Consider the following 12,152-nt stretch of genomic DNA (forward strand, 5'->3'; position numbering starts at 1 on the left):
CTGCTTCTGGTTTCTGCAGAAATGACAGGATCTCCAAGCCTGGATTCATGTTCTCACATGAAGAAGGGGCTTCATAAACACCAGGCTGAACATTGTGATAGGCCTGGTGAGCTCTTGATGAAGAATTCACATTTAAGCAAGTGCTGTTTGTCCCTTTGACCTCCTGAGACTTTCTAAGCATTTCCTGTAAGATAACTTAGGAGAGTATTGGCAAACATACACTGAAAGAAGTTTAGGATACAATGAGGAGTAACTGAAGCCACAACACGTAGTGATATGCTAAAATACAAAGAAATGATGGCAAAGATTTTTTACTTCATTTGAAATACAAACCTTGATAAATGGCTTTGCTTAAAAGTGGTGTGGTGTGGTGTGGTGTGTGTGTGTGTGTGTGTGTGTGTGTGTGTGTTTCTGTGTATATGTGTTTCTGTGTGTGTATGTGTGTATGTGTTTCTGTGTGTGTGTGTCTGTTTCTGTGTGTGTATGTGTGTGTGTGTCTGTTTCTGTGTGTGTATGTGTGTGTGTGTCTGTTTCTGTGTGTGTATGTGTGTGTGTCTGTTTCTGTGTGTATATGTGTATATGTGTGTGCGTCTGTTTCTCTGAGTGTGTCTGTTTCTATGTGTGTGTGTGTGTCTGTTTCTGTGTGAGTGTGTGTGGGTGACAGAATTCAGGGGCAAGAGACAAAACAGGGTTGTAGTTATCTTGAACAATTATTCAAGGTTGTTGTGGATCTCTGACTATTGCAGTCTATTCACTTAAAATTCTAGCTGAGAGTTATAGTTACTCCCACCGTTTACCCCGCGCTTCATTGAATTTCTTCACTTAGACATTCAGAGCACTGGGCAGAAATCACATCACGTCAACACCTGCCTCGGGCCTTTGCGATGCTTTGTTTGACGCTGCTATACCATTTCTGGGCATATACCCAGAGGATTCTCCAGCATGTAACAAGGACACATGCTCCACTATGTTCATAGCAGCCCTATTTATAATAGCCAGAAGCTGGAAAGAACCCAGGTGTCCCTCAACGAAGGAATGGATACAAAAAATGTGGTATATCTACACAATGGAGTACTATTCAGTCATTAGAAACAATGAATTCATGAAATTCTTAGGCAAATAAATGGAGCTTGAAAACATCATACTAAGTGAGGTAACCCAGTCTCAAAAGATCAGTCATGGTATGCACTCACTGATAAGTGTATATTAGCCTAGAAACTTGGAATACCCAAGACATAATCCACATATCAAATGATGTCCAAGAAGAACTGAGGAGTAGCCCCTGGTTCTGGAAAGACTCAGTGCAGCATAGGGCAAAACCAGAACAGGGAAGTAGGAAGGTGTGGATGGGGGAACAGGGGGAGGGAAGAGGGCTTATGGGACTTGCGGGGAGTGGGGAGCCGGAAAAGGGGAAATCATTTGAAATGTAAATAAAAAATATATCGAATAAAAAATGTCTTCCATGTTTGTGAACAATTGAAAAAAAATTCTAGCTGAGAGCTGGAGAACTGGCTCAGTGATTGAGAACACTTGATGCTCTTCCAGAAGCACAGGGTTCAGTTTCCAGCACCCATCTGAGAGCAAGCAACTGCCTGTAACTCCAGTTCCAGGACATCTGGCTCCTTCTGCTCCTGATAGGCACCAGGCACATATGGAGCGCACTTACATTCACGCAGGCAAAACATTCAAATAAAATAAAAATTAACAAGTCTTTAAAAATAATACTAGCTAAGGGGGCTGGAGAATTGCTCAGCTGTTCAAAGGGCCTGCTGTTTTTGCACAGGGCTTATGTTTGGTTCCTCGGACCCATGCTGAACAGTTCACGATCGCCTGTAACTTCAGCTCCACAGGATTTGACACCCTTTTCTGGCTTCCTTGAGTTTTAGAACACACATGGCATTCACTCACACAAGTAAAATACATACACATAAATAAAAAAGATTAAAAAAATAATCCTAGCCAAGAATCGTTTACTTGCAGCTTTTTAACTATAGCCTACAATGTGTGAGAAATGACATAGACATTTTCATTGTAGTTGTGCAAAGACATTATAGTTGTATTCATTTCCTTCTGGAGATGCTTGACCAACCAACCCAGGACCTGTAGTGTGTGTCCCAGTGTGATAGCTAACTCATAGCAAGGTGTGGTATACAGATACAAAGCCAAAATCACTTTTCCACGAGAGCCAAATCATTGTCATCTGCCCTGCCAGAATTCCAGGTACTTACTTGATTAATGACTTTCAGTGATTGCTGGAACCAACACACAAGCTATCAACTCCATGTTTGTAATTGACTCAGGACATATGCAACTACACCCTATTTAAAGAGGGCAATGAAAGTTAAGTCACTAACACCCTCCGAAAAGTTTCATATTGAGACCTAAAAAATAAGCACATGTGAATCAAATATTAAGTCTTGGGATGTTGTGTCATACAAGGCCAATGCTGCAAGGCTCCTGGTGTTTGTCATAAAGGCTTTCCTCTGATAGGCTGGAGAGAGACAAGGTTGCTCATGGGTTGCCTGCCTACATTCCTAAAAGAAAGTACATCAATGAAGATGAACGGTCAGGAATAAGTTATAATTTGCACTTTCTGGTGATTTTTTTCATCTACTAAATACATTGCCCATTTGTTTTTATTTCATCTCACTTTTATCACACATCATCTCATGGAGTTCACACGAGCACAGAAGGATCTCATGCAGGAGCCTTAGCATCCTACATCTGCTTGAGAACTCAGACACCATATGGTATGTGTGGTAAAAGCCCGAGGCCAGCTTTCTGAGCATGTGTAATACTTGGGAGACTTATCAAACTCCCGTGCACCTGGCTTTGAAATAAGTGGAATTACAGTTACTGGAAACGTCCTCTGAAGTTAACTTTGATTAGAAACAGGCAGAAGACAAATCTACAAATGGATATCAGAAGGCTCTTGGGTTTTGTTTTGTTTTTTTTTGGGTGGGGGGTGGGGGTTAGGTAGATTTTAGAGAGTACCATAGAGGCCTTGCAGAAGCAGCCCAGTCCTAAGAAATGCTTAGGACGTTTCTATAGCAACTAAAATGTGACTTATTTTTTGCCTAATGTTGGTTCTGTATATATCGTGGTTCTCTACAAAGAGTAATCAGCATGTCGATTATGCATAATAATATTTATTCAGATATGTCATCCGCCAGGGGCCAATTTCATATATCATAGCTGATTGTTCTATGTGAACAGTCTGAGCTCCCTGCTCACCCTTGCAGTTACAGTATTATAATGTAGCACACATTACAACAACCATCTTTCAGGTTTCCTCTATCTGAGGCGTACTCCTCTGCCCATAGGACTCTGACCTCTCTACTGAGGTCAGAATTGGAACTTCCCTTCCTCTCTGTGTTGTCAGCCTCTGCTCAACCTTTGACTTTCTTTTTGACCAGTGTAGACACTCACACACCACATCTGAAGGACCACATTACCCATCATTCCTGCTCGTATTTCAGTGGTACCACTAACTCCCGCTTGGTCCATCATCTTTTGACACCTCTGTTGACCCTGACCTTAAAAATAGAAACCTGTTCTTTCCTCAACTTTGCACCACTCTCAAAACTATTCTTTCCCACTGTATTCCCCATCATTCCACTGAAATGTTCCTTGTTTCATTTTGGAGCATAGGAGATGGAACCCAGGGAGCCAGGCGTTCTACCAGCAGATGCCCTACCAGAGGATCAGTTCTTGGTCTCTGCTTAAACGTCTCTGCTTTGAATCACTGGTTTCCCCCCCAAAGACCCCGAGACATCAGCAGCTCTCCCTAAACTTGACCACTCATTCCTAAAAGCCTTCTCCCCTCACAGCCTTGTGCCTCCCTTTTAAAATCTGAGTTTTCTCCTCTGGACTTGCTTTCTAAATGTGGATTTTTCTCCAGATGCTATTTTTGACTATTTCATGATAAAAGAAATGTAAACATTCTGGCTGAAGCAGAAAGTCATGGTAACGTCATAGACTTCAATAGGTTGTGACATGTCAACTGCAATTTTCCTAATTGCATAAGGACTGTTCGTCTCAGTTTCTCATTGATCTGTGTCCACATAAACCTGGAAGTTACAGACTGGCACCTGTATTTAAGTTATCTTAAAAGTTTTGTATTTCCTGCTTTTTTAGATTGTTTCCATTGTTCTTGTTGGGGAGTTTCCAGGAATTGTCAGCTCACAATCATTCCTATAACTTCTTTATTTTGGCCAGTCCACTATTTCTCCAAATATGCAACCCCGTGGGGATCATCCCTGCATGTCAATCCCTAAACATACTCTCCTCCTCTTGCCTGTGTACAGGCCTGTGATTGGATATGGAAATGCAGTGAAGAGGAGAGGTCAGGGGAAGGAAGGGTGATGATGATGTTGATGTGAAACACATGTGGCTTCCTCAAAACAAAGTATCTATGTGCACAGGGAAGTTGGATCAGCTCCTTATAATAAAGTCAGTGTTTCTGAATTAGAGGAAGACACTGAGGAAAAGGAAGAAGTATATTTAAACATTCGTTAAAGGCAGAGGGTTTGCTTGATTTCTATGGGAGACATACAGAGAATGTTAGCATAGGTCAGTGAGATTGATGTGCTGGTAAATGTTCTATGATTCTTGAAAAATATACACCCCACCTACACATACACACACACACACACACAGAGAGAGAGAGAGAGAGAGAGAGAGAGTTTTCCATATGTCTATAACTACTACAAAGGGGACACATTTCAAACTTCCCGTCCAATTTCTATTTTAAACCATAAGTCAACGATTACTTTTAATCCATTATTTAATGAGGGGATTTGTATCTCATTGTAGAATACTTTGAATGTCACTATTGATCAAATGAAAGAAAAAACTACTTCTCTCTTACAATTTCATATTCTATTCATGGTTAATCGTGGTTTTCTTTTAAACTGAGTTTGAAAGTATTTTCCTTTCAAGAGTTAAAAAATGATGTAAATGAAGCAAGCCTCTGGCAGAGACTGTGTGTGAACAGTTTCCTGGTACTTGAGAGCTTTTTCTGTCTAAATGCTATGCCAGGTGGCATGTCTGCCTGCCTGAAAGCTCCTATGGTATATGAAAATACTCCTGTTTTATAGGAATATGCTGGCAGAAGCCATCACTTTGTAAATTATTGCTCCTTTTCTGCTAGTTATTTCAAAAGAGCAGAGACAGGCTTAAGTTCAAATCACTTCAGTGTCTGAGATACAGTTGGTATAAAACTGTTCAACTAGAAGAAAGATACACATTTTGTTGGACACATTTATAATGGTGTTGTTACATCCTGAAACTATAAGGAAAACTGAGTTACTTTTCTCTACAGTTTAAGAAGTCGGTTGAAAGAATGTCAGTGAGAAGACACAATGGTGAAGGGAGCTGCCGGGAATTCAAAGATGGAGAATCTTGATTTTCTGACAGCTTATGAAAAACAATAATAGTGTGTGGAAATACTCTGATCATCATATCAAAGAGGAAGACCTGTGAGTGACTTCTCTGAGGAAACAGAGGCAAGCAGAAACAGGGTGGTAATTCGATGAATCATGCCTCTCTTCAAATAAAGTTCTACAGCTTCAAACTGATACCACAGAAAACTCAGAAACAGAGAGAGAGGTGGGTCAGAGAGACAGAGACAGAGGGAAAGAGACAGAGACAAAGTGACAAAGAAAGAGACAGAGAGACAGAGACAGGGAGAAGGAAAATGCTCACTCTGGTTCTGGCTTGCACAGATCCCAAGTCTATATTTGACCTTTTACTGACATGTATTTAAATGGTCAAAACTTTTAGTATTTAGCAAAATCAAGTAAACTCACAGGCTTGATGAGAACTTAGCCACTTCTATGCTTCTAAGATTAATGTTCCGATCCATCGTGCAAAGGATAGAATAAAAAGATTGATTCGCATACTACAGTCAGATCGAATGGGGACAGTGATGGAAAAGGGGAATGAAGATAAAGCCATTTCTACAACTGAATGCCACCTACTAGGAATATAAGGAAGAGGAGCGTCAACAGCTCCTGCCTCTGCAGCCTGGGGAGTCCAGTGGCATGGCATGAAGCAGCTCATAGCATGATGGAGTCCCTCACATTGTGAGGTCGAATAAGGTGCCAGCTGAAGACTCTTTTTCGATAGCTACTAAAGCCATTAAAGGGACTCACTCCATCAAGTGGAATCTGGAACAAGCACCCAAGCTGTCAAGTCAGGCAAGACCTGAATACAGTGCCTGACACTTAGCAAGGTAGGGTGAAGTTGACATTAACCTGAGCCTCTGTTTTCTCACCTAAAGGTCGGATAGAATAATAGTACTGATTTCAGTGACTGTTCAAGGGAACGTACTTAGCCAATACATAGAGGACAAGTACTTTGTGTGGATTTAAGGCTGTAAGTGGTCTTATTGTTAACTTAGGGGCAAACAGACCAGAGAGCTAATGATGAAGGCACTTTCAAGAATTTCTGGCCATTTAAACCGTATTTCAAATCTGAAGTTAACAATTAAAGGCTTAATAAAATGACTTCTAACAACATCCTGCTACACCCATAGATCGGGGCCTTGTGCAGCCATCATTGGAGAAGCTTCCTCCTGCAGTAGATGGGAACAAATGCAGACCCACAGCCAGACAGTATGAAGAGAGTGAGAGACCTCACAACACTTAGTCCTAAATGAGATGTCTTCATCAAATCCCTCCCCTTAGGGCTCAGGGTCCTCGGTGGAAGAGAGGGTGGAAAGATCATAAGAGTGGGCGGGAGATGGAGGACACTAAGGAAGTAAGACCTTCTAAACACAGCAGGACTGTCAGACATATGAGGTCATGAATGCACAGAGACGGTGGCAGCATGCACAAGGCCTGCACTGGCCCATGCCAGATGGGATCCCAGTGCTGAGAAGTGGACCTAAGTTCCCATCCCTAGACCAGAAGCTATCTCCAATTGATAACTACTCAAAAGTAAAGATTAATTATCCCATGGCGTCTCACTAAAGAAATAAGGGAAAGCCCCAGCCCCATACAAAACTAAAACTGGGGAGTTTTTTTTTTTTCTCACAGGCATTTTGTTTTGTTTTAAACCTTACAGGTACCTGTTATTTTTATGAGATTTCTGTGTGTGCCAATGTGTGTGCCACTGCGTGTGCATGTATTTCTTGTGCTTCTTCTTTGCCTTCTCCCATTTCTTTATTTTGTCTAATTCTAGTTTGTTTTTTTATTTTATTGTTGTTGTTGTTTTAGATGCTTGTTTGTATTTGGAAGAAACAAAAGAGAGAGAGAGAGAGAGAGAGAGAGAGAGAGAGAGAGAGAGAGAGAGAGAGAGAGGCAGGTTTGGATTTGGGTGACTGGAGAAGATCTGGAAGGAGCTAGGAATGGGAAAACTTAATCAAAATATATGGCATGAAAATAATCCATTTTGAAAACAATAAACTCTTCCTGATAAGGGGCTGATCAAAAGGATAAGCAGAGAAAAGCCATTGCACTAAGCCTGCTGACAGGAGTTTGATCCCCAGCACCCACATGTTGGAAGGAGGGAGCCAACTCCACAAGTTGTTCACTGACCTCCGCACTTGGACTGTGGTGTGAACATGCTCCTCCCCCCCCACACACCAACACACCAATAATTTGCAAAACTCAGTGCAATTTTTAGAAAGCTAATAAGCAGACAGTCCTATAGGATGAAAAACAAGTGGTAGAATATTCTTTGCCTGAAAGGGGACGTTGCTAAAATGCTCTTTGTGGAGACAGCATTTTCTCTAGGGGCTACCTTTCAAGAGTCAATGCTAAGAGGCCTTAGAGGTGTCATGGAGTCTCCTCACCTACGGAATACTCAGACCGGACACAGGAACTTCCTTCTCACATGAATGGCAATAGACTGCAGCTTCATTCCATCCACTCTCTACCATCTTTCACGCTAAATTACAATTCTGTTGACTAGGATATTGGTGCATGGAGGAGCAGTCTTAAAACATGAAGAATCATAATTCGTGATTTCTAATTACACCATCCAAGATTGGAATGAAAAAAAATATGTGATGTGAATTCATCTCTTCCTGTATGCTAACAGTTTCTTTTTTGTGGTTTGCCTTCTTCCAGAACTTAGGGCTTGTTTTACACTTCCATAGGGTACAGTGATCTTCTTTACCCATGGGTATATGTCCCGAGACTCCCAGTGGGTGCTAAGACTAGAATCGATTCAAGCCCTATGGCTTCTGTGTTTTCTCTTATATACATCCTTATGATAACGTGCTACTTCTACATGAGACTCAATAAGGTTAAGGACAATAACAGTTCATAAAATAGAATAATTATGGCAATCTACTGTAATGAAAGTCATTTAAAACTTGTGAGCCGTTTATTTCTGGAATTTTCCATTTAATATTTTAGACCACAGATGACTGTGGGTTCCTGGTGCTGTACTATGGAAACCCACAGGTGAGGGCCCCCTGTAAATCTCATTTGAAAAGCGTTCAATTGAGGAAGTTGGCCTTGTGCTTTTGTTTTCTCTGCTGGTTTTGACATGTGGGGCTGCTTTGGCGAAGGCGAATAAGATCAGTTCCACTGTAGAGCACGGCTAATGGCTTTAAAAGAATTCTTCAGCAACTGCATAATGAGCTGCCAAAAATATTCCCTGTGCCAAAGGATGTGGGTATGTCTGTTTCATTTATTGAGAAATTCTTGTTTTATCATGACTAAGTGCTCACCAAGGACATAAAAACCCAAACCTCTAATGTAGTTGGGGCTTAAGGGCAGAAATCATATTTTAATGTATCCAGACCCATTTCGAGCATATGCAGATGGTGAGGGAGTACCAACAGCAAGAGTGGATGAGCCTGTGATGGGAAGGACCTCGGGATACTGCAGAACTGACAGAAGGCCTCCTACTGTCTCCTTGATGCATAAACCAGTGGCTTAACCACGCTTAGTCCAAACTATACCAGATGGGTTGAGCCAAAGACCATGACCTTTCCTTGTCTGTTTGATTAAATTTACATTCTGTTTAAGTGGAAATCACTTATGGCCTATTTCTTACTGAAAGCTATATGTCCAACACCATTTGCATTTTAATTTTACCTTGGCAATAAATTAGGTCAATTAGGAAAAGGAATTTTCTTAGAATTAAAAGAAGAAAAAAGCCTGAGAGTACATCAAGAAAATATGGAAAACAACAGTGGAAATAGAGGGAAATTGCAGTATTTGGGTTTTCATTGGAAGCAGAAATTGGGAAGAACAGCATCAAGCCCCCTCTTGCCATCACCTTCTTCTACCAATCCCTAGTCCTCCCTGAGTATCAGTGCCACCCTCCCACAGGAATCATGGGTCCTATAATGTGGTCCAGGCGGGGGCCAGCTGGAGCACTTACCTGACTTCTAATAGGCATGTAGTCTTCACCGCTGTCTGACTGGTAGGAGTTCTGGAGTAGGTCATCTTCTTCAAAGAATTCCTGAGAAAAGGATCCTCCATTGTCTTGCATGACATTCTCAGAATGAAAGATATTTATTTGTAGCCCACTTCTCTGGGCTGGAGGCCAAGAGAAATCCCTGGCCTGCTTAGATTTAAGTCCCACTCACAGAGCAAATTGGAATTCAGCAATGTCCCAGTGATGTCATTCCAGAAAACACATCTGAATTTCACTTAAATCAGTATGTCATTCATCCTTGAAACTTAGCCTTGCATTGTGTACTTTTAAAATTATCTAAAATACTCCATTGCGAGCAGTTAACACAGACCCAGCCTTCTGGTGAAGCACTGTCTTAATGGTCTCTCAATACTAATTCAACCTCTCTTGAGATTAGTCCAGACAGCCACTGGGGTTCCTTAGTCCTGTGTAATCTTCTGTCCTCCATGAAGCATACCTGGCCCCTGGACATCTGTGTGGTGATTTGGAGATAAAGTATTTGAGACAGAGTTATCAAGAAAGTGAGTCAGCACCAGCCTAGTTTCCTTGGATTTGTAAACGTCTTCTTAGCAGCCTCTGGAGACTCAAGGCTGAAATTTCCACTTGTGTTTTCGAATAGACCATCAGTAAACAACCTGAAGCAGTCATTTTCAGTCATTAGTGGGTACGCATGCAACTCACAAACTGAGGGCCAGTTGGGGGACCATTCGCCATAGTAACTAAAATAAAAAATATGAAAATACTGTGGGTTATCACAAACCCTTAACTTCAGCACATGCGAAATGTCTGCTGGAATAGTATTTAACAAGAGTCAGCACTTTTGTGGGGTATGTGGATCTTTTATCTCTGTTCCTCATGTTCACATAGCAAATACTTGTAAGGACTCAGTCATCTTCCTGACCCCATTTTATTATTTTTAATGAGACTGGGACTCATGTTTTTCTCAACTGAGATGCCTGGACTGCATTTGCTTGCAAACTTTAGTCTGATGCAAGCCCGTTTGTCTGATTTTGCTTTTGTAACACTTGATGCATCCAGAAAAACTCATCCTGTGGAAGAAGAGCAAAATGGTAGTTACTAGAATCTGGAAAGTCTGATGTGGGTGGGGGGAGTGGTCAAGTAAAAAATTACAATTTGATGAAAGAGATAAACATCGGTGCTGTGTTACACAGTATTCAATTTAACTGAACTAAAACCATGAGTGAGGACTTAAAATGTTTGCATTAGGAAGGGATGATGAATATTTGATATGTTGAATTTAATTACTATGCACAAAGTCCATGTGCAGACTGGATGTGGCAGAGATGACACTGATGGGAGAAGTAGGCTCACAGAAGGGTGAAGCAGCAGAGTGACAGTGAGTCTATGACTGTGCTGATTGTGGTCTCCTTACCTTGCAGGTTCAACATGGGAAAAGACCTTCCGGCAAATTGGCTTTGAAAGGTAAGCCAAGGTTAGCACATTTAGCCACTACTGTCCCATTTTATCCTTCGTGGCTTTTCCATTGTGAATCAATAGTCTTGCCCTGGCTGCTGTGACATGATGACCTTGGAGATGATGCTACCTTATGTCTCTGGGCCTCACTGTCTGTGTGAAGTCAGTGCTTTATTTTATAAAATCTTTGCCTAGTAATTTTACTACTTAAGAGATGGAGGCAGGACTATTGGCAGTTAAAGGCCCAGCCTCGTCTACATGGTAAGTTTGGGGCTCTTCTGGATCACATGGAAACTTGTTTCAAAATAACAAAACATAAACTACAAATAAAACTGCCACATCTAGAAAGAGGGAAATAAAGGAGAAATTGAGCACTGATGTGCAAAAGCTTCTTGAGTTACAGAACACTCTGAAAGGTTAGCTCTCTAATTGAGGAGTTCTAGGAGGTAAAGTTCTCCTGCTCTTGCCTTTATACCCTTATTTTAATACAAATATATCTATATTTATATTGATTATTCACAGTTGTTAAAACAGCTGCATCTTACCAGCTCTAAGATAATGCTGAGATCCCGTCACCTGCTTCTAAGCATTTCCACATCTGCATCTCCCCCAAACACAAGATGACTCCCAGTGACTTCTGGAAGGTGGGCTTCCGGAAGGTGGCTGCAGTGTCTATTCAGTGATGCTCCTTTGAGCCACCGGTCCATGGAACTGAAAGGGGCAGAGCAAATAGCTTGCTCCCAGGGGCATACAGCATCTAATATAAAACTTCTAATATGGATATAGCCATTGAATCAGAGAGAAATACATTTATATTGTTTCAAAAGTCTTTTTTATCTAATAATTGTATTTAAAATTTGATGGATGAAGTCAACAGAGTGCTTAAAACATACAGGGGAAATAATAAAGTGTGTAAAATACTTCATTTCTTCAATAGTGACAGAGACAGTCCTCATCCGGCCGGCTGTGAATGATAGTATCAGCCTTGCCATTTGCATAAGCAGATTCAAAAGATTTGTCTATTTCCAGATACACACGTCTTCTCTTCCAGCACCATCACAGTTTAGTCTCCTGTAACTTCTTATAATTAGTTCCTAAGGATATCAGAGACGTGAGTGGAAGGATATTAATTAGGGAGGGACAGTCAACTCCACAGAGTAGCGAAGGACGCAGTGTGAAGTCTCTGCCACGGCATCTTCCTTTTGATCCTTCTTTCAAGTTGTGACCATTTTAGGCACACCCAAAGCAGGAAAAATAGCAAAGTAGACGTACCATCTCCACCACTCAGCTTCAGTCAGAGTAGCCATTTTTTCTGTCTTCTCTCTCGTCTCTCCCTCTCT

The 12,152-nt window shown here is 41.3% G+C and overlaps 1 protein-coding gene across 1 annotated transcript in view; it reads left to right on the plus strand.

Annotated features, from left to right (window-relative positions):
• Positions 1-12,152, plus strand: part of Piezo2 (piezo type mechanosensitive ion channel component 2) — a 390,271-nt gene that overhangs the window by 206,204 nt on the left and 171,915 nt on the right. Inside the window, exon 4 of the mRNA XM_052155704.1 lies at positions 10,779-10,821. Coding sequence (XP_052011664.1) covers positions 10,779-10,821 — 43 coding nt within the window. The remainder of the gene's footprint in view (positions 1-10,778; positions 10,822-12,152) is intronic.

This window comes from Apodemus sylvaticus, chromosome 13, assembly GCF_947179515.1.
Source record: "Apodemus sylvaticus chromosome 13, mApoSyl1.1, whole genome shotgun sequence".
Lineage (NCBI taxonomy): Eukaryota > Metazoa > Chordata > Mammalia > Rodentia > Muridae > Apodemus > Apodemus sylvaticus.